Genomic DNA, 26795 nt, shown 5'->3' with positions numbered 1-26795 from the left:
TGAGTGGAGCAGAAGGACCCATTGTCTCCCGAGATGACATCACAGATGTCCTCGTTCAAGGGTCAAGGCTAGGTGGGAAGGTAGGCATGGACCAATCCTCCAGCGTCCCTGTGAAACTATCCGCCTTGGCGGAGCCTGGTGTGTGAGGCTAAGCAAGAATCGATCCTCCCAGCGGCCCTGTGAAACTATCCGCCTTGGCGGAGCCTGGTGTGTGAGGCTAAGCAAGAATCGATCCTCCCAGCGGCCCTGTGAAACTATCCACCTTGGCGGAGCCTGGTGTTTAAGGCTAGGCATGGATCGATCCTCCAGCGGCCCTGTGAAATTATTCGCCTTGGCGGAGCCTGGTGAGTGAGGCTAAGCAAGAATCGATTCTCCCAGCGGCCCTGTGAGCTATCCACCTTGGCGGAGCCTCGTGTGTGAGGCTAAGCAAGAATCGATCCTCCAGCGGCCCTATGAAACAAGCCGCCTTGGCGGAACCTGGTGTGTGAGGCTAGGCATTGATCAATCCTCCAGCGGCCCTGTGAAGCAAGCCGCCTTGACAGAGCCTGGTGTGTGAGGCTAAGCAAGAATCGATTCTCCCAGCGGCCCTGTGAAGCTATCCACCTTGACAGAGCCTGGTGTGTGAGGCTAAGCAAGAATCGATCCTCCCAGCGGCCCTGTGAAGCAAGCCGCCAGGCACTTGAAAGCCGAACTGGGGGATAAAGAAGGCGACTAGATTGATGGTTTAATCAGCTGACGGAGACTTTACTCAAGCGGGTGCCCGGCTCTTCGCAGCGCTCCCAGATCCCTTAATAGCTGTTGAGGGAAAGAAAAGTGCTCAATTTGTCTTAGCGTAGCGGTTAGAAGGACAGAAGGCAGCCTTTAATAGCTTCTTTTGACGGTGACAACGGCTTACCGGCGCAGCATATGCGTGGGATAATACCTTTACTTTCCCCTTAGTTTACCCCGGGCTTTAGGCGTACAGGGATTGATGTATCGTGCAATTTGACTTCACAAACGCTGCCGTTGACTAGAGAAGTTACACAGATATATCACACTACCGGCTCAAACCGGGGCGATTCTGGGCTAAAATTACAGACACAGGTGACTAGGTAGTCAATCTGTGGTCACTTAACTGGACAAAAACCGAGAAAAGTCTTTTATTATGTTACTTTGTTACTCTCTATATATACAATTCTAAGATATTGTCGGATCATATCAAATTACAAAATATGTCATTTACAGTTTCTTTGTTTCCAGTATTCATTCTGCTTCATTAGAAAATTGAAAATGAATCGTTTCTGACATTCTGGCGCGTTTGTTTTGTCATGTTAATTATGTCCTCGAATGACCATGACAATATGATAAATGCTGTATTAAAAGGTAGTTGTGCGTCTTCTCAGACAGAACATGTCATTTTAGGCACCATACATGTCGTACCGCGAAATCCTTAATGTAACGTTACGTGTTACTCCCTACAATTTGTTTCTGTCAATCAAATAGGATTAATGCCGCAGTAAGAATACGTTAACGAACATGTTGCTAAAAATGGTGAGTTCAGCACCAAGGACAGTGACAATCAGTTGAACGGATGAAGGTTTGAATTTTTTTCTGTTCGCCATACAAATATTGATTATATAAAAGGTAGGCATCTCTTAAGAAAGACAACGTGTGCTCTAATCTACACACTTAATAAACTGCTCAGACAATTTACGTGGTTGCTCGAAGAGACTTCGTTGTGCTTATTTCTACCGGTAATTTTTGTTTTGTTTTGATTCGATTTGATTTGTTTTTGACGCGGGTGCTTGTTAGATATTGCATGACAAATAACGTATGAACACTTGAAAGCAAAATTCATGGTTGCAATGTTTTCGTCGTTCTATTTTCAAATTTCTACCAAGAACAAATGTTGAGTTCGTGTGCACTGCTGCCATGACTACTGAGAATTGCTGCCCACTACTTTAAATACGTGACACTCATGGCCAAATGCATAACAAACTTTTCTATGATCAACTTGCACTCGAACGAAAACTATTGACGGCGTAGGAATATGTCGCTAGGTCAGCAGCGGTCATTTTAGTCACTGGGAAAATACTAGTATATCCTAACGTCTTGTTAAATGTTGTAATGCACGCTTTTCTTCTTCGCAACTGTATCTTATTTTTTGCTATGCCATTTGTAGGTATAGAAATATCGACTATAAACTTGATTAGGTGGTCAAAATTCCCAATTCTTGTCCAAATCTCGGGTTAGCTATAGAATACTTGACATATCCATCAAAGCTTAGCACACAGTACTCCAAATATGTGGCCCTGGGTCAGGCTTTGTCTCTAGTTTCGGCATGACATCCCGCCCACAGCAGTCACGACTCCGCTCCGTTTTGGCTCTGCCGTGGGTGTTCTAATTTTACCACTCGATTTGATACATTGAAGGAAAAGAAATAACTCGCGCGGAAGGAATCAAAGAAATGGTATTCCACGTGGTCGAATAGTGACATACTTGTTTGGTTTTGTTTGGTTTGGTTCAGTTTAATTCAGTTCAATTTGGTTTAGTTTCATAGTTCAGTTGAGTTTAGCTTACATTAGTTTAGCTTAGTTTAGTTTAGTTTAGTTTAGTTTAGATTAGTCTAGTCTAGTCTAGTCTAGTCTAGTCTAGTCTAGTCTAGTCTAGTCTAGTCTAGTCTAGTCTAGTCTAGTCTAGTCTAGTCTAGTCTAGTCTAGTTTAGTTTAGTTTAGTTTAGTTTAGTTTAGTTTAGTTTAGTTTAGTTTAGTTTAGTTTAGTTTAGAGCGTGTGCAATCATGTACATCTATTTTGTGATCGGAAAATATAATCCGATTAACTTAACTTAACTAACAAAGCGTTGTTCTCTGGAATTCATGCTGTTTTTCTGTATTTTCTCAATTATCTTTAACTCATTTTAGAGATAACCAAATCTGGTTGGTGCAGTGAAACATGTTTAGGGTCTTGCAGTCTGTTGTCCTCAGATGGCCCCTCCTTTGGTACTGTATCTTGACTGGCTCGTACGTTTCTGTCGGTCAATACCCACCCTGTTTGACTCGACTTAGAGCAGGTGAACCATTAGAGACGGGAGCATATCGGACAAGTTCTTGGAACGCGTGTTGTTAAGCGAAGTTTCCAGTTGAAATGCTGCGTGTGCCGCCCCGGTTTTCCCCGCACACTGGGCTCGGTCTGACAGAAGCTCCCCCGTGGCCCACTCTCTAGAGTTAATCGCGGTTAAACGAACCCCGTAATTGGACGGGTCGGCACCTCACATGACGCCAACCGCCGCCCCTCGTCTTATTTCCCGCCGTTAATTGCCCCTGCTACCCCACCTTTGAAGGTTAACTCACGCACAAACAAATCTAAGCGAGTGGTGATGAGAGTGCCGAGGCTGAGAGGTGCGCCCAGGCGAGCGCTAAACCGACAGGACCTAACGAATTGGAAAGGGCGAAGGTTGATCTGCTCCAAATTTTCCTGGAATTATAGAATTACGCGAAAGTCGTTCCACGAAAAACTGCAAGGCAGCAACCTTCGAGGCAAATTAGGGGCGACATTGACATTTCATTCTGCCGGCATCAACGAGCGAGCTGCATGGTTAAGTTATAGGAAGATACATTAACGTGGCTAAGGTCCAACTTCATGGTACTAAGTTTCATCTATTTATAACAGAATGAACAAAATATTACAGAATAAAACGATTTGTTGGTCTATTTGATTGTAACTATCTGAGAATTAAGTTTTTTAGGATATTTTCAGGGAACAGTGGAGTTTTGCAACTTCGCCTTGAAATTATATTATAAAAACATTTAGACAACTTTCCTTGACTCGTCTATTGCTTTATAGTCATGAGACATGAATACAGTTCATTCGTCCAAATCATCTATTAAAAACGCATGGCCACGCCACTCTAAAAGTCCTTCCTCCTGCTCTTTAGTAGCCTCTACCAGGCTCCGCGGATGGCTGGAAAAATAGTAGAAATTGGCCAAATAGAGTGAATAGTGTGCTAAGGGAGTCGGCTACGGAGAGAGGGCCCAATGAGCGGCAAACTGTACCCCTATAGCAGACTCTTTCATGTTTTTCTGTCTATTTGGCCAATTTCTACTCTTCTCAGTCGCCTCTGGAGCCCAGTAGAGGCTAGCTTTTTAGACTCCCAAACAACTTTCACCCAACCAAACTTACTGATGATTGAAGGGCCTTTGCGTTGTTGTCTCATCTAATCGGTAACCGATTCAGACGATACACATTGTGTATTTCCTACATTTGCTTCCCACAAATTGATGTTAAACTATTTCTACTGTATCCTCAACCTCCAATAAGCCAGCAACAAAGTAGTCATCTCTTCTATTTATACATGCACACACACACACACACACACACACACACACACATATTCAGCTTTATCACGGTATTCCATCTAAGATTTCCTCGAACATTGGCAAAAGCCGGGGTTACTTTTTTCACCAGTACCAAAAACGCCATACGCTTTTGAATTGCACAATCACCTCTAACATCCCGACAAGTCAGAGAGTATCAATGTAGTTTTCACAGCTTCTGTTCTTGGCAATGTCTGAATATGTGTCCATGACCTGTGTACTAGCTGACAGCCATACCTAATGTTTGTTTCCGAGCCCCATGCATATCCCTGCCAAAGTTTCCACCCCCCGTTTGATTTCCCTACGCTCTTGTTAATCGTGTGTACGGGGTTAATAAGCAGCAAATAAAAAGACCTTTGCGGAAATGCTGCAAGTCGGCACCACGCACCATTATCAAATAAACCCCTCTCTCGATTCAACAAGCCTGCGACCACGCTGCCTAATGATTCAGATAAAGGGGTGTTTGACGATATTTGCGGCCGATTATTGCTTGTTAGTAGTCGGCGAGCGGTGAAGTGAAGGGAGAACTTGCCTCCCTATAGAGCCAATTACGGTGCTGAAGTTTAAACTGTGGAGCGAGAGGTCCGGTGTGACGGATACCAGCTGATGATCGGACACAGCGTGTAGTCTGGTTAATTATGACTCCAGGGTCCGGACCCGCTGTCTCTCAGCACTTGTTAGTGTCAGGTAAGGGGCAGGAGACGGACCAAAGATGGCCGACATGAAGCTTTATAGAGTCTACAAGTTTAAAAGTTGGTCTGACTTAAGACGAGTACAGTTTGTTTCCCACCGCACAAGACTATCTAGTCCTAAGTTCAGTCAAAAGAGAATGCGCATATGGTGAAATAGTCAAATTAGGTGGAATTTAAGAATCGCTGCGCACGTTTTTGTAGGATGAATTATGATCATGCTGTCCAGATAACGGCATGCACATTTTGTACAAGGAATGAGGGTTTTGAAATCTGTTATCAAGTTAATGACAAATTCACCATTAGATTGCTGTACATGTATTGCATTTTGCAGCCTGACTTGTGCCCTGCTACTGAAACTGCAAGGAAAGTGCCAATAGGAACTAACTGTTACAAGGGTCTGGACGAACGATTGCATTTTATACATCAATTGTGCATGAGCACATTGCTAGCTAGAATCTAAAAGAATCATCATGTCAATTTTGACCAATATCAAAGACAAATTATGTTAGATGTCAAAGCATACCATTAAGGCCAAGAACACTATTATGAACTTCAAATTGTATTTTCAGTATTGGCACTATGGAACCAGCAATTTGATAATATGAAACGTAATAAATAAAAAAAACAGAGGGAATGATGAAAGCGAGATGACAGGATTGCGGTAATTCGTTTTATGAGATAAACAACAGCATGCCTCGTTTATTCCTTTGCTTGTTTGTTTGTTTGTTTGTTTGTTTGTTTGTTTGTTTGTTTGTTTGTTTTGAACATTTTTCGTCAAGTGCAACGCGCCGTCAGTAGATATATAGAAATATGCTTAACAATACTGATGTCTTCAATGATTCACAAAGCTGTACTTGATAATTGCTAAAACAACGTACATTCATTCTGCGCAAATTAAGATGGACACAGCTTATAAAGACATCATCAGTCCTGGATGTATTTTTGCATAATAAACCCATCCACGTGGCGGTGATTACCGGAGTCCCCGGTTGGGTGTTGACACCACTTAAACCGGTGACAGTCCTAATGTCATGCGCGCCATCACGTCAAAGGGGACGGTCGTTAGTACTGAGCAGGGGACCATCTGTCAAGTGATTAGTAACGGAGGGTGTGGCCTTGGTGCTGAAATACAATCTCCAAGCAGATATACGTTGCTGACTTTGTACGTCTGGTTAAATCCTAATGTCATGCGCGCTATAACGTCAAGGGGAACGGTCGTTTATAAAGTACTAAGCAGGGGACCATCTGTCTAGTCATGGGCAACGGAGGGTGTGGCCTTGGTGCTGAAAGGCAATCTCCAAGCAGATATACGTTGCTGACTTTGTACGTCTGGTTAAATCCTAATGTCATGCGCGCTATAACGTCAAAGGGAACGGTCGTTTATAAAGTACTAAGCAGGGGGCCATCTGTCTAGTCATTAGCACCGGAGGGTGTGGCCTTGGTGCTGAAAGGCAATCTCCAAGCAGATGTACGTTGCTGACTTTGTACGTCTGGTGAAATCCTAATGTCATGCGCGCTATAACGTCAAAGGGGACGGTTGTTTATAAAGTACTGAGCAGGGGACCATCTGTCTAGTCATTAGCAACGGAGGGTGTGGCCTTGGTGCTGAAAGGCAATCTCCAAGCAGATGTATGTTGCTGACTTTGTACTTCTTTCTCTGTTTGCCTCGCAAAACACGGGTAGTTTTTCTAAGAATTTTCCCTTTGTTGGCGGGTATAGGGAGAGGGAAATACCATCAAAAAGACCTACAAAGTGCCGAAAAACATGGGGATTATATGGAGTTAAAACTACAGAGGCCGAAACAACTGTTAAAATTATACACTACCTGAACATTATCAGCTAAGTGGGAAAATCGTGTTAAGTAAATCTAATGACGCTTTCCTACCGCCATACATGTATCTTGGGCTTGGATTGAAAAGTTGTCACCATTTCTATACGGAAATGCAAAGTACTGTTTTTGTCATTTGCAGACTACACTGTACATCAGTACAAATCGTTCCAAATGAGGGGAGGAAATTGCTGTTATTCGTTTTTCAAAAATAGAACTATCAACAAAATGCCTTAGAAGGATATTTCTAACTACAGTGCCATTTTATTTTCCTGAAGCTCCATTTGTAGATTTAGAGTACCGGGACAGATATCTGGAAGAACGGAATGGGATGAAAAATGAAGATTAATGAATCTGGCGTCGACACATCCCGGCGGCCGGCCCCGACATGATCCCGACAATCCCCGACATGATCCCGACAATCCCCGACATGATCCCGACAATCTCCGTCTGTTGTCAGCCTCGGTCCAACGATAAGGAATGACAGGAGTAGGTTAGACTCTGAAGCAGGCCCGGCTAGCCTATATAGCTGACACCCCTAACCTATATATAGCAGGCTCTCTTGGAGAGAGCTTGAATATCGCCAACGATATTTTCTTTGATACGTCGTTGAAGTTATGACTATGAGTTGACAAACCTTTAATGCAAGTCGTGAAGGTTCATCAAGTATTGAGATTGTTCAACTTAACAATAACAAATATTTCACTGTGTCGTGAGTTCTTAGAATATGATTTTTGTCAATGTTTTCGTCCACATTTCCTAAGTAAATCTTTATTTCTTATTTTGTAAAAACTGTAATTCTTTCCTATTTGAATCTAAACACTGTTAACAGTTACATGTTGAAATAAGCCCTCGGGCAAGAACTTGTGTATAAAACTTACTATTTCCCAAGTACATGTAGTATTATCTACGTATCAACTCTACTTTCAAGCCCCTTCCGAATATTATACGATCATAAGGCTTTGGTTCGTACACTCTGCGTAGGAAAAGCTTTGATATACATCGTGTATAGAAGATGATGGAATTACAAGGAATATGGACTTATTCCTTCATATCTTCAAACACAAATCCTGGTCTTATCATCTCGCCATTCCCGGCGATTCGCCAGACTGAGGAAGTAATTCCTCCCGAGTTTTCCAGATGATAGGAAGAGGAAATTGCAAGACGGAATTATTCTATCATATCTTCAGATGTAAACCTGGGCGTTATCGCTCTCTCATTTCCTCGGCCCGTGCGTCGGCAGGGCCCGGGGGGACGGTGCGCGGATATCGGTGCCGGGTGCGGCGGCGCCGAAGGATCGGTCACGTTATAATGACGGCTGATGGGACCGCTATCGTCTGCTGCTCCAAGCAGATGTTGGGATGGGGAATCGTAATAGTAAGGTCTGTGACTGGGACCTGTGCCAGGGAAATGGGATAGTTAGAGAACGTCCCACATCTGCTTGGAGATTAAAGGCGGTGTAGTCACGATTTTCAGGCATCTAATTTGGTCAGTTGTGTTGTTCGGAAAATGCGAAAAGCCACGCCTGAAACCACTCAGTATTATCAGAAGTCGGTTCCCGAAGGCATAACTTCTGGGCAAAGTTCTGATGCCAAAGCACCATTATCGACCCAAAACGTCCATACGCCTTAAACATGAGTGTGAAACTAGTGATGTTCTCTATCAGAATCAACCGTGATGCAACTTTACAGTGCTAGCTGCACTTCGTCTTTCCCTGCTAATTTTTCATCAAACAAATCAACGTCCAAAGGAGCCTGGTTGTGGAGGCTAGAGGCAGGGCGCTGCACAAGTGGTCCTCATACGCGAAAAAGTGACATAATCGTGAGACCCAATTGAATTAACTGATAAGCAACTCCGGGAGAGCTGATAGGAGCTCGGCGGTGATCCTCCCCACTTTCCCCCCGTTAATGCGCCCTGGAATACCCGGTAATGGACCTGTGTGTCAGCGCGGTGCCTTTGTCGTGTGCCAGAGGTGCGCTGCCCCCTTGACCACAATCACTGCACCGACAGTCACTATCCTTACATCGTAATTTCGCAGAAAATTGGAAACCCTGCCGCCGAGCGGCCAGTTTATTGGCGCGCTGGGTCCAAATGTGGCGAAATGGTCCCAAAAGGTCTCCGGAGATGGGAGAAGAGTGACAATATCGCGGCGGAATCTCTCCCCAGGCGGCGCGAGCGGGGATAGCGGGCTTACAGGCGAGCCCAATCCTAATTACATCTGAGGTGGCACGATAGGACGGCCGGCGGAACGACCTACCAGGGGTGTCATCCGCACGCTGGCACGGTCTTCATGTCTTATTATCAAGGAGAAGAAAGAGAGAACTGAGTGTCTCGTGCACAAGAAAGCACTCACACTACTTGAAAACATTGTCTTAATCTTAGACGACTGGCAATTGTATTTGACAAATTTTGATATCTATATTTACAAAAAAGCTATAATACCAAATTGCCATTTTGCACACTTTGATTCTTACAATAGAACCATTCATATACTTCGCTTATTCAACAACACCTTTTTGCAGCGTGCCCTGTATTTTCAGTTTGGCGTCCCGCTTTAGTCTTTATCATATGTTTAACAAACGTTCGTCGACCGTTAGGGTCCTGTCGTGAGCCAAAAATACGATGTCCTTTGATGACAAACATAGGAGCTACTTCCACACGCCTAGGGGATGATTTAAAGTAGAAGAAAGTCCTAATCCGGATGGCCACATTAGTAGACCTGTAGTACTGACATTTCAGAAGCCTTATCTTGAACTTATTATCTCCACTTTTCCCATGACAGTTTCGGGTGATGTTAGACCAATTTTCCCCGACGCTGTGTCCTACCGGCCGCTGAATACCCTCGTGTGTGTGTCATGATCGTTATTGGATTATTCAGACATCATGATCATTCTCCCGGATTCAGCCACAATTGAATAAAGGTGTTGGGGGGTAATGACACTATATTCAGGTGGAAAAGTGCTCGCTATCACGGTCTTTATCGATGGAGACTAGAGACTATTACGGCATTTGGGGATTTTCTACCTTCCGGGGTATAAATTGGGATGTCTCCAATCTTATGGGTAACACAAAAGGCGAGACGTAGGGCCAAGGGAGGTAAGTCCAAGTTGATGCTTTTTGTTTCCTTTGGTTTTTGTCATTTTCCATTTTTTCTGTAATTTTTTTGTTGCTTTTTTATTCATGATGATTTGTCAGTGATATTCTATGTCAGTTTGTTGTATTACAGTAATATTTTCTAAGGAGTCCCATGCCTATTTCATTTTCATTTTCTTTGCCTTAGATCCACTTTATTTCTTGTTTCCCTTTTGTCTGTTCACCTCAAATCATACGTTTTGATTGTTGTTATGCCATTTATACTAATTTGAATTATATGACATAGTAAGATAAACGCATTTACCAGTACGCACATGGTGGCAAAGTTTTAGATTTAAATTGTTTTGTCCAAACTATATCCTAGACATTGGCGATTGTTGCAAAGAGAGATGAACTATAAGCTACTTAACTTTCGGTACTGATTGGGACACAAAGGTAAAACAACCCAATATTTTGTTTTTCGAGGCAATCGCCAAAGATCCTTGTACGTTGTTGTGTCTTCAGCTCTGTGCTTCAGCTGTTCAGTCTTTATCTGACTTTTGAGGCTTGAACCCTGGAAACGTGTACAAATAACATATTTCAGTCATCCAATTGAAACAAAGACCATCGCGGTTTACCGCGTGCATTCTCCGGAAGGCTAATAGGGCTACTGTTTTCCTTCAGATCTAACAATTGCAGCACAAAGGAGACATTTTAAACTTTTCAAGTTTCAACTGTAACGGCCTTGTGAGGTACTGACAGAAGAGCTCTTATTGTGTAGTTAGGGTGGTATATTTCGTTGTACAACTGTTCCAAGACAAGATAAGCATGTTCGAGGCAACATGGCAAATTAAGTTATACTCAACAGCGGCGCTCGAAGGAAATGATTTTTGAAAATCTTTTCGCAGCTGCAAAACATCTAACATTTAACCAGCATGTTTTCCATCTTTCTACCTTTCGCGTAACGTCCCTAGCACGACAGACTAACAGTTTCGACTGCACAGTCTATTCTACCAAGATTTGTCGGTGTCAGAGAGAAGCGCTCGCGACAGGTTGATGTATGAGTTCCGGGACGAGAGCGGACAGACGCTGATCCCGTGAATCATCGCCGGCCCCGCACGGGAATTCTCCCGCCGTCACCACACAGACAGCACGGTGGGGATATATGCACACAGATACTGCACTGTAACACTAGAAAGATGCCCTTTGAGATTTATGGTCTATTTCGCAAAAGCAGTTCAAGATTTTAGAAAGAAATGTTCTGAAAAGACCACACTTAAAAATACGCAGCCCTGACCTCAAGCGTAACTGTTAAAGGTGGGACTGACAGGAGCGTTAGTTTTAGAGTAATGAGAAATTTTCTCAGCAACTTGGTACCCATTCTACTCGTGATAGCAAAATTGATCTTTTTCCTATTCTTACCCCAAGAGTCGAAATGTCTTTTGTACAAGTTTGCGCCTACTTCGATGTATTGAAAACCAGAGTTCACCGAAGCAGAAAACGATATGACAATAGTGATGATGTCCGTTTTTGTGCCTGCGTGTGTCGAATGACAACATGTTTTCGACTACTTAATCAGGAACGATTAATAGCTCAATTTCAACAGTGAATAATGAGCGGATCATTTGTGTTCAAAGCTCGTGCCTAGAAGCAAATGAAAGTCTTGAAAATGTTAACTTCAGGTTTGAGAGTTTCATCACTTCCAGTGCCCCCCCCCCAGCTCAATCATTCTGAATATACATGTAGATACAAATGAATTTCTATATGTATAGAAAACTCAAATATATAAATGCATGTCATGATTTTTAACTTCTCATTCGATCAACTCACGATCATATCTATACTAAAATGATGTTTTATTCGGCGGTATTTTGTCGTACAGAACATAGAATATGAATCAAAGAATTCGCCCGACTGTTCTGACAAATGAGTTGTTGAAGTGATCGTCGACACCAATATCCGCGACGCCGGTCCCGGCAACAGCCGCACGATCCCACACCCCTTCCCGCCTTCTGCGTGATGAGAGGGCGAGGAGGCTGCCGGGACTTTGTGTGGCACGACTTTTTGTCATTTGTCACCGCAAACCTATTGTCCCGCCAAAACATGGTAATCGTGATACACTATCGTGTAAAACATGGAGCGTTTTCTGAGGTAAAATATGTTGTTGTGATGAAAGTTTTCCGTGTTCGTCCTTAAAACAACAAAAGAGGTGCGATCGCCAAGCAGGTGTATGGCTCCGAATGGTTTTTAATAGTCTGTCGTTTTATGGTCTTTCTAGTACTACTCTCAGTTAGTCTGAGACTAGGACCTGTGATTCTTCTTTCTCCCCATGGAAAAAGAAATGCGCAGTATTCAAATACCAACAAACGCCACAAACGCGGAACCACATATTTACTTGGAGATCAAAAGAGGCCCGTTCATTTTGTTTTTCATGTTTGTGTGTCCCCATCGCGACATCCCAGCGATCTTCCACCACAACCAGACCAAAGTGGGCCGCGAAAGTCATCAAAACTTTTATCGAAAAATCGAATCGAGGTGGAAGATGCTTTGCCAGCCGTCATTATTCATCCGTCCATTTTTCCTCAGATCTTTTCCATCATATCTGCGCGGTGATACCGCCGGATCTGCCGGTAGTTTGTCATCATTAGGACGATATGGCTGACCCGCCAGTCGGGATTTGGCGGGAGAGTTCGGTATTAGAACACGGGGCTTCTAGGTCGACGGCAACGTCGGCAAGCTAGCACTTCCAGACGGGCATATCTCATGATAGATCTGTCTCGGTAAAGGGTCTGTATTTCAAAACAAAATTTCATGTGTGGATCGTCTACTGGAAAGATTCTGTGTTCCATGAATGTGTGTGAATCGTTCGGTGTTTTTAGTTTGATCAGGAATTGTTTATCGTCAAATATCAACAAAACCTCAGCAAATCATGTCTCTGAGTACGACAGTTTCACTGTCCAAAACGGAAACGGGAGTGTAGTAAAAATGCATATGCACAGACGCGGACGTTTTTGCCTCCGGAAATGTTAGGACACCATCATAGTCCAATTGACGTCAAAAATAGTTACTCAAGCAACTGGATACAATTTTTGAAACAGTCAGACGTTTCAGACAGCATCCGCTGTCTTTCGTCAGTGACTAAGGATATGACTGGGAAACCAGGTTTTATACCAAAACTCTGAATAGATATGTTAATGAGGTTAATACAATTTATGGTGTCCAATTTGTTTTTTCTCCACGCCAAGACGTCTGTCGCATCAGAAATGGTCACATTTCCCTCCTACTTTGTTATATATGATTGGAAACCTACTGTTTAAGATAATGGTCGTTTTTATGGCCTGGACCTAAGCCTGGGTCCATTTTACGGGACCATATAACTGCGACACGAATGTCATTTTGAGCCAGCGACCATCATGACAGAGCCACCAAATCACCCAAGGATACGGCGGAGGACATTGCCGGACACGATTATTGGTCATTTTCACTTGTTACAGGCTCTAGATAATCCGTACGTAAGATGCAGCATCTGTGAGTACATTATAACCCAACTGTTCGTAAAGTCGCCTGTATGATCATGCGATAATGTGTTCCACTATTTACTGGTTAATGTATTCACAATGGTACTGAGCGAAATGTGTATTCTACCAACTGACGCGTTCTACTATATACTGCTAGTTATGTTTTGATACTTGAAAGTTCACATAGCATTTTTCGGTATCAAAACGGGAAAGAAATTTATGAAAAAATGATAACAGCTGAAACGCGAAAGCGAACTTTGAATGTCTCATAAAACTATGCACAGAGATTTATATTTGATTAGCTGTAACTGTATGTTCACCACATATCAGCATCGATGTAAACCTGTTATGGTACACATATATCATGCCTACCGAAACACAACCGTCAATCCCAGCCGATTGAAGAACTGAAACGCCGCGCCTGCAGTTTCCGGCACTCCGGTAGGCTATCACATCCGTCATCGCTCGGGCCGGATATTCCACCGTAGCCGACCTGTCGTCAAAAAGATAGCAGGCATTTACTCAACCTTCCGGCCTAAAACTGGCCCAATTGCTACCTGTCAAGATAGTACCGTGTAATATAGAACACGGGCGCTTAGGTACGAGCTAGTACAGCTTCTACCGTCCGTTGTTACCAAACCATTTGGTGCAGAGGGATGGCTCTTTCACTTCACCAATTGTATCACGGTCAATACATTTACACAGTTTTTACTCCATATTTAGATTGTCCTGTGATAGCCTATAGTATACATTGATGTATGTTGTATATACGAGGCGCCAATAGAGAAACAGATCTTTCATCATAGCCTACAAACCTTGTACAGTTCGCATATTTTACAATCTAACATAATTCATACTGATCTTAATATGCCATAATTGTGCAAACAGGCGAACGAAAAGAATAGCCGTATTCACTAACTATGTTACATTGAAAACTAAGGCGCTGAACAAATAGTGATGTTGATTTCCTTAAGAAGCGTGCGATTACTTATGTTAGATTCTTGTAACGAAAATACCTTTAAAAATGTCTATTAGGTCTTGTGGTTCTAAAATCTATCAAGATGTCGGTTTCTTTTTGGCAAACAAGAGAAGGGTGTTAAAACCACTTGACTCCTTTAACGTCTAATAATTTTATTTTGTTTTGTTTTTCTTTTTATATCCGACACCTGTTGAAACAATTGAAAGATGCACTGCACACAGGACTACTGAATGATATCTACCTTGCATAACGCTCAGAGTCAGACACCAAAGACAGACGGGTTGTCCTGACTCTCGAGTTCGTTCCTTACTATAGCTAACGGCCTGGTCACATCCATCGAATCGAACGATAGATGCACGACAGCAAATCGAGTACATCTTAGTGGTGGATTTGTCGTGAGAAAAGTTCAGTTGGCTTTTGACGGCAACATTTGCCGTTAGATCCTTGTCACTGGTCGAATCTGTAAAAGACTCGTTTTCGAAACCCCTACAACAACACATACAGACACGCACACACATACAAGCACACGCACACACATACACATACACGCACACAGGACTACACACACACACACACACACACAAACAAACAGACAGACAGACAGACAGACAGACAGACAGACAGACAGACAGACAGACAGACAGACACAAACACATGCAGGCGACAAACGTGGCCGCGCCATAACGGCCCCACACACAAGGTGCGCGCAGCTCGACCTGTAGATTTGAGTACAGACATGAAGGATGGGGAATCTCTTATCTCCCTCCCAAGTCTGCGTGAAGCTTTTAACGTATTTCCTGCAGGTCTGTCCGCGAAAGTACGGCGAATTTACCGGTGATTTCGCCACCGCTTCTGTAGTGGGGGAGGCTATCGACCCGGATCAGTCTCTCAGCAAAAATGTCTGTTTTCCCCGCGGATATCTGATGGTTTCTATGGTAACGTGCTGTAGGGATCCCCGGTATTCCACCCCCGGGGTGGATAGGTGTTTGCGTGAGCTCGAGGGGGGTGGGGACTAGGAACAAGAGGACGTCGTTCGACGTTTAGCTTTACATCCTGTGGGTGTAGCTCTATGTTGAATAACTACGAATATCTGGGTAATAATTGCTACCACTTTACAGCCACATTGTGCGCCAGTGATACTGTGATTCTCTCTGTCAGTATTTAAGGGCGGCACGCCTGCCTGTGAAACTCATCAACTTTTGCCGAGTTTCCTCCCGGCAGAGCTGTCCCGAGGCGTGACGTCTCGCCCGACCATTTGTTCATTTTTCTGCCATGTGACCCTCCACGCCCCCATGCCGCCGAGAGGGGCGCGCCAAAACTGCAACAAAAAGTGTTGCCAGCAAATGACAAAGGGTTTAAAAGGTTGCAATTACCGATCAGTCAAATGCCCAGTCAGTCTCGACCAATCAGGAGCCGAAACGCTGCCATTACGCGCTCATTTGCTAAGTTATCGAGAATAATTCTTTTGTCAACAAAGCTTTGCATGTGATTGCTTTGAAATTGGTCCGCTTTCAGTCCCAATTCCCTCTAACTTATAATATGTGCCCAGCGCAGGACACTCTTCACTGATCGACTCGAGTGCGGTGACATCTAGCTCGCGACAGCGTTCAGTAGACCTTCCGCACTAGTACCGGCAGAGCCATCGCCCAACCTTTAACCACTTGTAAAGGTCCACCTCCTATCGTTTAGATCGGCAGGTAGCCTGCGGTATCATCACATCTAACCGGCCCGAGAGCGCCGCAACTCCCGCCCCGACAGCACGAGACCGGCGGCGGCGGACAGGGACGATTTGGCACGCCGACAACAGGTACAGGTCGACCGGAAGCGACTCTTAAGGTGCGCCCGCTCGACTCGACTCGCCACAGACTTTCTTCTGTGTGTCACCTAAGAAACTTATCGTAGAGAAAATGGAGAGCTCAAGTTTTCCTAGCAAGTTTGGCATCGATTCAATCATGACGCAGCACCCCAGCTCGTCGTCAGACTCGGAGAACAGTAACGATAGCACGAACAGTCCCGAGCAGCAGCCCGACACGAACACGTTAACGACCACCTCTGGCAGCCCTGTCGCAAACGGCACGGCAGAGTCGGGAGGTAACGGGGACCGGGACGAGAACGCCTCGGCGCCGGTGCCACCTGTCCCCGCCCAGCCTCCCGCTCCCACCCGCACCACTTCCACTACGTCCTTCTTCATCAAGGACATCCTCAGCGACAGCCACAACAATGTCCGGCGGGAGAAGAGGCCGTCTCCCACCGACGACGACAGGTTGGACGGCCCGCTGCAGGACAAGTTCGACACTGACGACAACAGCACGTCGATACACGATGCCAAAAGTGACATTGACGACAAATCAGAAGACATGAAAGACTCAAAAGGTGAGTTAACTTTCTTGTTTTTGAATCTAACATTCTTAACCACTTTTTCAATGCGTAGTCAACATGTTCTATTTGTTTGTATCCACATTCTAGTGTAACAATATAAGGCCCTACCTTATGTCAACGACCTTAAGTAAAAAGAATCTCTCAAACATTTTTTGAAGCCTTAAGACCGATATCGTTTCTTTTCCGTCAAAGAGCGAATCAATCTAACAGTGCTGTAGCGGTCAATGTTCTGTAAAGTATTCCCCATGGCTTCTCCGGCATTTCTGTGCCATTGTCCCGGCCTAGAGCGTGCTTACAAGCGAGGAATGCTGTCTGTTTAACGCCCCTCTCTTGACCCGTTTCACGTCCGAGATAGAACCGACGCCCTAGCTCCTTCCACCCCACTAGGGAACGACCGAGCGTAAAATGTTCGGTGACAAAAGCCGGGGCTGTCCGTCGACAGAGACCATTTCCTCCCGGCCGGTGTGTTTGTGTGGGTTCTTGCCGCTTGGCTGAGCGGACAGATTACAGAGCTTGTGTCGTGCGGCGAGCCGAGCTGTCTCTACCTGCCGGTCTGTTGTGGTTAAACTGCCGGCGTGACAGGTACATCTGTGCGGCCTGTCCAAGGCACCGCGCCGACACCCTAACGATGGCAACACGACGCGCACCGTAGACGGCTAATCTTCCCTTCTTAAGTTACTACAAAATCCGGCGCGAGCACTTGAAATGAAGCAATGATACACCTTTATACTTCCTCCATAGCGTCGCTTAAAGCTTGTGAGGTAATTATCTGTATCATTTTACCCCTGCACGGTTTAGAGGCGACGCCTGAAAATTGCGAAACAAAATTCCTTAAATCAAGCGAGTACACGTTCTGCATGGCCACAGATAAACTTTCTTCCACTGGTAAAAGAAAGAGTAACAGAGAAATACCGCTATGGACAGCCTATGATAGTTTTCTTATATCATTGCTTCTCTGCCAATCTACTATATATCAAAACGACACAGTTTCCCGTTATGGCTCTTACGGTATTCATGAAATACATGTACAAGCAGAAGCGTTCTCTCTTAGTAAAGTGCAGAACAACACAACAATGTAGGCACGTAAATCAACATGTTTATATTACCCTGGTAAATGTATCGCAAATGTACTATTATTGTATGAGATGCATGTACTATTCTAACGAAAAAATGATACCAGAGTTTTGGCGTCTATACCTCTCCGCCATTGCATCATTTCTTCATAACCAAACTCGATGAACTCAAGTGAACATCCTACAATTTGGAAAACTAACAAGATCGGATGTTAAGATAGCGTGCTCGGCTGCAGGAAATACAGAACCACATTTAAAATTGCGAACATAGGTATACCTTCATCTGCGTCACTTGAAAACGTTTATCAATCCTATGAACGACTCACTAACCATGACCAACTTCTGTTTCCCTCGGTGTAAATTTATGGAGACACGCGTGCCTCGGATTTCTGCAATTCTAAAGATTTCTCTCCTTTTGTCATTGTTTAATAACTTTCTAATCCTTTGTTCCTCTTCGATGTGGATATATGGTCATACGATGTTAGTATGTTTCTAATAAGACAAATGATGAATATGTTTTGTGTTCAACGCATGTCGAACCTGGAATCGGACGAACAATTCTGAAAATCTGGTCACAAAAAGTGACAGGACACGTTTCAAATTTCAAATGTCAACGCCGGGATCTTTGCTTGACTGGGAAGACCGTTGCATTGGAGCCTAAATATATTGTCGTAACTTACCTTAACTGTGACTCTTGGTGCAATAGTCTAAAAGAATCCAACGCTGTAATCTAAGTACAGTACCTGATTTGCCGAGATCGTTTTCCTGAAACACTTCAGCCAAAGTGTAGTGTGAGTGTTTCAAGTACTGCAGCAAACAGAACATGTGTAAACTAAACGTCTGTAAACAGTTGAAGAACTAAACATTACACAAGACTCATAGAAACCCATTTTCACCTGTTTGCAAAGTAAACAAATGCGGAATTGGGTGGGTAATAGTTTATATTGCAGAGTGACACAAAAAGCTAGAACAAAGCACGGGCGGGAGATCGGCAAGATCTAGATTAAATTGCAGGTAGAAATCGGGCGACAAAAGCCTTAATTGTACCTGAGCAGAAGTGTGTAAATCTATCAAACGATAGCTCGGGGGGAAGGACGGTGGGTATCTAGTTTCCCAGCCCTTCGTTGCGATGAACAGGTATACATGTATATATAGAGAGAAAGAGAGATCGGCGCCCGCGGCTGCCTTAAGGCGTAGTTTAGCCCGCAGATAGCAGAGATACACCACGTTTTCATCGCGTGTCCTGAAACCGTTCCTGCACCACATAAATCTACTGGTGTACCCAGAGAGGAACCCAAAACAAAACAAAACACATAGAAACAAAACTTTTCGCCTCAATATAGGGAGGTGGCTTGTTTAGCAAACACTTCAAAAGATAGAACGCCACAGGGCAGCTCGTATTATTTGTTGTAAATGTGTTCTTGATTCAGTCGCCCCGGACTGAAAGATACCCTGCCCTATTCTTGTCCTATTTCTGAACATAAAACCGAGGAGACACCCCTGTAGCGTCCTGTCAGACCCCAAACTTGCCACCTTCTTGACTTGGCCGCGCATTCTTTGTTCCCACTTAACATGACGTCCTCGCTGTAGCGTTAACCACGACATAACCAGCTTGTAAGTGAGCTCAATTGGTCGGGAATGGAACCCGGTATCGCGGTAATAGGCACGGACAAAAGGGACGGGGTGACTCGGGAGCGAGCTGGGGTCGGGCCATGTCTCATTAGACTCAAGTGACTTCACGTGTATTGTTTGCCGGGGAATCGGCACATTTGTCTCCGCTGTTTGAAGTCTCGCGCTCAGGGGCTTCCCATGCGCCAGGCAGGCGGCATGCCTCCCTGTCTTCCCCCTAACCACTTTCACTTACACCTCGAGCAAATCTTAAGACTGTGTGCACTTTCTCTAGGATGTCTGGTTATATTTATCGGAATCGAATACATCATTTTAATCCTCGTCTTCCGTAATTTTACACGCTTTTCTTTCAATATCAGACCAAAGAGTCACTGTAGTGGAAACGAAAAATATTTTATCAGAAACATGGAAATCCACGAAGCACAAAATCAAAGAAATTCTAACAAGAGCGAACGTATAACACCCCCTGTTTTTAAAGGTGCAAAATATTGAACAAAGAAATCGGGATGTATCACTGTTATTTCACAGAATTACGTACGGAAAACAGTGAGAATTTGTACGTAAGAAGAAGCATGAAAAGGGACGATGAAATAAATTTAGATGGCGCAATGCAAAGGACCTCCCTTCGGTAGTATGGCTTCCCTCCGGGTACACAAAGACGGCCACTTACTTCAAATCAAACTGGTAAAAAAACCAAATCCATATAATATGTATATGTTTTCTTGAAGCATAAGCCCCCAGCCATCCCCTGCCTCTGTGTGTATGATACATGTCTCCCAAGTCATACCGCCTAAGCCTCCCCATACTTACATCTACAACCGATAACCGTCAAATTCAATAAAAGACGACTTTCGGGGTCAACCATAGAGAGCAGAATAATCTCTCTCCGATAAGTTTATCCTCAACTGCGAGGAATTTCCTTTTTAGCAAAGATTGAATCAGGAACTCTTCAAGGTCAACCCTGGAAAAGGTCGTCTGAATGCCGAATGGAGCCGCCACGTCAATTCATAACTGACATTTTAAATCTATTTGCCTTTTAATATCATAGATTGCTTCCATTGTCGGCGCATTGGCTCGTCAATTTTGGCCCTGAGCGGGTTTGTGCAGATGGGAAGAGTTTTCAAATGACGGGGAATCGATGTCGCGGCTGTGTTTTCCCTCTTGCTTGTCTTTCTTGTGAGAAGAGGGGTATTATTTTTCTCTTGTGGCCGACAATGAACGGTCAGCACATATTTGATGATTAAAGGGAGAGGGAGCGTGTGTTAATGACTCTTGAGAGCTTAAGGACATTTGAGACTGGTGAATGTCTATACAGTTGTGATGGTATTGTGATAGAACAAAGTCTGCGTAGAATTTTACTCATCGTGTACAAAAATAACGAGTCTTACACAGTTTAGAAAAACAGAACGGGACTAAATTTGTAGATGTCGGACAGAACGAACGGTAGATACGCGAGCCACGCTAATATTGATAACGTTTCTCTGGTATTCTCTAAAGCGGGATTGACACATTGCTATTTTACTGTTCTGTTCGATACATAATATTACAGGTATTTTTGAAATGGCGTTTTCTCGAAACATCATGTTTTTCAAGCTCGAAATTTTGAACTGGATAGGACTAAAACAAATAGGTAGTGTCTTGGATGTGAAACTTCGCCAAAATAAAACGTAACTGTGTCATGAAGCATTGATAATGGGGATATCGCCGATACCCTGAACAAGTAGCTAGTAACAGCCCTACATCAGCCATCTTATATCGGTCAGTGAACAAGGTCACAAAATGCCATTTTTGCCGTACGATTCTTGGTATGATTTTCAGTGAGACTTTGACAATAATCTACGACAAACTGTCGTCACAAGACTGCTGAAATACATCCAAAACTGTTCCAAAAACGCGCTTAAGTTGCTGTCGAGAACCTGGTAGTCCCTAGTCGTGATCCTATTGCTAAATTTTACATCTACCTCTGCAGATAAGGACGACTCAGAGATCTCCTCCAGCCGAGACAGCCCACATCACCTGAAGCCGAAGAAGCCGCGGAAGGCGCGCACAGCCTTCACGGACCACCAGCTCGCTCAGCTGGAGCGGAGCTTCGAGAGACAGAAGTACCTGTCCGTGCAGGACAGGATGGAGCTGGCCGCCTCCCTCAGTCTCACCGACACACAGGTCAAGACGTGGTACCAGAACAGAAGGTGGGCAGTGTTTGCGTCTTAAGATTCATATAAGAACACAGTCTTTCTGGTATAAACTCGCGGTGTAGTTAATTTCTCCAGGAAAGAGGCCGTTGAAAAACTGACGAGCACCCAAAAATGAGAGCCTGGTATCCATCTAGCCTCCTTCGCAGACCACGCCAAAGCTGTGTCCGGCAGCATTAGAGAACCTTACCCTATGTTGAAAATCACGAATCAGCGCTCCCCTAAACAAATCCACACCGGCAAGAAGTCTGCGAAGGAGGCTACTATCCATCCCTATTGTAGCTAGTGAGTCTCATGTAGTCCCCTCCGAAAACATCTTATCTTTAAAAATTTAGTAGTATTTCGTTTCGGTAGGTCAAACTAGGGACCTACAAGAAACCCTGAAGCTACCATGGTCATTGAAATCATTGAAAGATCGCTGAGAGACCGCTGGAAGACCTTGGAGAGATTTTTGAACACTCAACGGTCGTGTATAGATAACATTCTCTCCGGTTGTGGTTACAAATCCGGCGGTTATGTTTCACATGAAGTCCTTGTCTCATATTCCGGGCAAAAGGCGTTCGATTCATTCCTAATGACGCCGAAAATACCTACCTTTGTCCCATCTCCGCCCAAGTGTGCGCGTCGCTTTGAATAATTGATCGGTTGCTGATATTGGAAATATAGATAATTGTTGGACCCTTTATCTTTAAAGTTGCCAATTACATTAAATGTGTAGGCAATAACGGAGCGTAGACAGGCCCGACAATCGCAAGGAATTCTCCCCAAACCTTCCGTGCAGAGAGCTGGATCGTTGCCCTTTGCGTCCTTTGTGTTAAAGGAGCTGCAATTTCAAACTAATTTCGTTAACGCAACATTGTCCTTTTGGCGTCTATTGTTCGCGAAGATTAATAGAGATAAACGCATTAAATATAGAAAATATCAGGAGATGAAATATCAGGAAATTGACGGTTGGTTTATTGCTATAATTAGATCATGTATAATTCATAGTGGGCCCTTTCATATAGGCTGTGTTTCAGTACAGACAAAGCATGACAACGCGATGTAACATTCACAAACAGCGCAGGGAAATTTTAAAAATTGATACGATACAGACCCAATCATGGGATTGGTTAACAAATTATACACACCTGTCTTTTGACACAACTATAACGGCTTTTGCTCATAAAATGTTTAGCACATGAATAAGAATGTCATATCACAATTAAAAGCATCTAAGACCATACAAACAAAGGTACCCACGTTTTGATAGAAACAGTTTACAATATAAACGTATACGTTTCATCTTCGAAGATTAATCTTGGTATTTTATGTGCTCACGCAACGACATATTTCGTTTGCGTTCAAACATGAACTATTAAACACTGAAAAATGTGAAAAATGTCAGGACGCCTTCACACACGCATATTCCAGCAGCATTTAGAGAATACCGTACCGAATGTGTCGTTCTTGTCGAGGGGAAGGATAGGGACCTTTTTGTGGTTTGTAGAGTATTCAACACTCACCGCAATGACACCACAGTGGACTAGGTCTGTCAGAGCACATTACGGACTGGTTTGATCAGAACAGAACAGTTCAGGAGAAGGGAATCTAGCCAACGGCTACATGTTTGGTGTGCGAATCGCTTAAGATATGAAATTGTAGCGTTATGCTGTCTACATACACCATTTTTTATTTTTGTTTACGATTGAACCCGTTTTGGGAAGTCGGGGTAAAATGCACATATGTATAATCATCCCTACAGTGTCGTTGTTTGTGCTTGGAGATCCAAATATAGTCGTTAACGTTGTACCACCATGTGTTTTCTTGCGTGCACACTTTGTTACGGCAGGCTTTTTCTTGATTCTTGATATCGTCGTTCAAAGGTTTGGTTTGCCAGAAGATAAGCCACCAACACAGTGAATTCCTCATGTAAAATGATATATGGATACTTAGAAGAGACAGGAGACCATGTTACCTGGGTACAGTGTCCTCCGCAAATTGTCTGTCTCCGCAAGCTGTCTACTGGCTCTGTGTACCTCCAAAATAGGCAGGAGTTTTAGTACCCATTCTAGTGTTGTTTTGGTGCAAAGAAATGCTAGTGTACTATATGTGCCAAAGAGCATAAGACGGCTATGGAATGTTGCATGTATCTTAGAATCTGTCCTATTCCTTACCATCTCTTTATGCCGTGTATATAGTCGGCATTCGCGAATATGCGAATAGATACGTCACGATAAATGATGTACAAATGTATCAACATGCCTTCTCTCTGTTTTGCCCAGGACGAAGTGGAAGCGACAGAACGCGCTGGGTTTGGAGTTGTTGGCGGCGGAAGGTAACTTCACGGCCGTACAGAGGATGTTCCCTCCCCCGTTCTACTACCACCCGAGCCAGGGAATCGTCTCCAACATGGACGCCATGTACCTGCACCGGTCCCCGTCCGTCGCCTCGCTGCAGAGACCGGTCCTGCCGCGGTTCTTCCTGCACGGACTACAGCAGCACGTCTCGCACCTGCCACCGAACTGCCACGTCTGAAGCTTCGGGGAAAGGCGCGCCCCCCTCCGAAGACTATTCACATCCCTCCGATAATCTCTAACAACTGAGTGAACTCTGCAAGCCGGTAAATCTGCCGAACAGTCGATATTGAAGCTACGGGGAAAGGTGTCCTTGCCCCCGAGAACTTCTGAGAGTCTGTCCGAGGTACTGAACAGTAATCCACGAAGAATGTATCAAGTTTGTTCAAGAAGCAAACGGTATGTCTACTTCAACACCTATTGAACGACCGAAGAAAACAAAATTGTACAGGGACGTCAACGTTGCAAATGTAAATATTATGCAAAAGAGGGCTTCTTTGTTGACAAATATATCTACCTTTCCCGTGCATGGATGTTTACATGAAACATTTGCAACACTTCTAAAAAACATTGTTATCTATCCCGAACTTTCAACAAAAACTCATCTACTCATCAAACCGTTGTTGATCATGCAATGAGAAACAACATTTCTCGTGTGTATTTTCATCTATGTAGTGTATGTTACAACATTGGTTGCACGTGGGCTCTTGCCAACACATTGTCTATCGTGGCAGATTTCAAAGCACAAGTGGACATAATTTTCACACTGTTTTTTTTCTATGATAAGGACACAATTTTCACTGGTAACCGCAATGTATGAACAGAACGGAGTGTTTTGTTGTATGCATATAATTTCCTGATATCAAATTGATAAGAATTATGCGGAGGAGTATATTCCTTCCACGATACTATATAAAAAGATATGTTCTGTATATCTAGGTTGTGTCGAGAAAATACCAACGTATAAATATGATGATGATATGTACATATTCGGCATGTTTCTGTTGCACAGATACTTTGTTATTACATACGACACTTCAATGTCACATTAATTTATTTTTTATCATAATGTTTTCCCAGAAGACGTGTAAATATAAGGTATGAAATTGGACATGGCTTTCTTCGTTTCTTTGGATCCTCTTGTATATTTTGTTACGTGTATAGTATATACACATCAAATAGCCTTTAAGGTATAGGCTTATTTAAGGGCGTCAACGTGTGTATACATTACCTACAGATCGCGGCCTAATACTATTATTCTAACATCCCAAAAGCCTGTAGTGTGAGGCTAAAATGCTGTTCTGTTATTACAAAAACGTGGGTCTTAGGGCCACCACTGACGTCATTACTTCGTAGTCTCTACCAGGATCCTTTAGCGGCTAAAATGTAGCAGAAATTGTATAAATGGATTTGACTTTCTGGCTGGCTAACTCTTACAAATTGTTCACCTTTTTTAAGTATTTAGCCAGTTTTTACTATTTTTCAACCACTATCATTGTCTGAACTAATACGTTTGCGGGACAATCATAGTGTGTTCCACAGTTGACATGGCATATCCTCTGCAAATTTTAGGCTAAAATGTGCCTCAAATCGTTCTAAAATTTGTTCTAAGTCGCTCTAAAATCTTTCTCTAATCGCTTGATGCCCTACAAATTGCTGTCATTCATTCTTACTATATTACACAGTCTTCTCCACGATTACTCAAATGCGATACAAAGAAGACAAGAAGACCATAATGAGTTGTCTCATCAACTACTAGGCTCTACAAAAAGAATATAAAAACCCTAATACTCACCAAACTATTGTTGTATACGTAAATCGTGCGGATTCTCTCTAATGATAGTCATTTTCTCTCACAATAAGAAGTTTTAGTAACTCTTCACAATTGTAATGGAATAGTAGAAACGGTTTTGTACAGTTATTTCACTCCTTCCGGCTTTCGGCGGGCAAATTTTGACAGAGATTATAGTCTCTAAAAGTGTGATATAAATCGTCTGAAATGTCGGTAATAGATGTCATTCATCCCGGTTGTAATACTTGTATTTACCGATGGTCTGTCGGAAGGAACACTATGGACAGAAGGGTGTGTGTAAGTACGGGGTCTGCGGGGTGCCCGGTGTGTAGTTTCCGCGCCACAACCGCTCATTACGACATTTTCCTGCGCTGACGGCAGTGCCCATCTGCGGCCAGGGATGACAGGGGGTGTGTGGTTAGGTCTGGAAGGGTATAATTATCTCGTAGTCATGACAGGCGGGGCCTTTAGATTATGTTACAATAGCGCTTCAATAGCCCCAACCAATCACCTGTTTAACTTCTGTTGGATTATGTTACTGTTCGTTCTGGACTGAAGGAAAAAAAACGTCGTGAGACCGTCGCAGGGACGTCGTAAGACCGCTGGTCCGATAGACTGATACAAATAACATACAGCTACATGTCGGTGGCTCTGATATTTTTGGTAACAAAAATAGACAACTTGAATCAGTGTGGTGTAAGAAGACGTAATCCTAATGACATTTTAACGATCTATCCCGCAAAAAGGGTAGTGTTTGAACTGCAGTCTTGCGGCCACGCTCCAAGGCCGAGGTGCAGCTGTCATTCCCCGGATAGACAGAGACAAAATAATCTGTAATCATAGCCTTGTACGATAGACAAATGGAGAACTCCTGACACGGCTTCCTTGGGAGGTGGTCTACTCCCGTGAGACCGACAGAAGCGTGCCGGGTCGTTCGGCTTGCCTGGTCGGGC

General features: G+C 43.7%; 1 protein-coding gene across 1 annotated transcript; it reads left to right on the top strand.

The window, feature by feature from the left end:
* The first annotated feature begins 15810 nt into the window (after positions 1-15810).
* On the top strand, positions 15811-25161 carry LOC136441911 (barH-like 1 homeobox protein). Its single transcript, XM_066438471.1, has 3 exons — positions 15811-16814; positions 21492-21711; positions 23979-25161. Exons 1-3 carry the CDS (start codon positions 16349-16351, stop codon positions 24229-24231), a joined length of 939 nt encoding a protein of 312 aa, XP_066294568.1. The 5' UTR covers positions 15811-16348; the 3' UTR covers positions 24232-25161.
* Positions 25162-26795: the final 1634 nt, after the last annotated feature.

The sequence above is a fragment of the Branchiostoma lanceolatum genome, chromosome 9 (assembly GCF_035083965.1).
Source record: "Branchiostoma lanceolatum isolate klBraLanc5 chromosome 9, klBraLanc5.hap2, whole genome shotgun sequence".
Taxonomy (NCBI): domain Eukaryota; kingdom Metazoa; phylum Chordata; class Leptocardii; order Amphioxiformes; family Branchiostomatidae; genus Branchiostoma; species Branchiostoma lanceolatum.
The sequence above is the reverse complement of the archived record's forward strand: the minus strand, read 5'-3'. Positions and strand labels throughout refer to the sequence as shown.

Bases quoted from the DNA above. Each gene is read 5' to 3' on its own strand.
- LOC136441911 (XM_066438471.1), top strand. From the start codon at position 16,349: ATGGAGAGCTCAAGTTTTCCTAGCAAGTTTGGCATCGATTCAATCATG. The intron at 16,815-21,491 runs GTGAGTTAACTT...CTACCTCTGCAG, and splicing joins AGACATGAAAGACTCAAAAG to ATAAGGACGACTCAGAGATC. The intron at 21,712-23,978 runs GTGGGCAGTGTT...TGTTTTGCCCAG, and splicing joins ACGTGGTACCAGAACAGAAG to GACGAAGTGGAAGCGACAGA.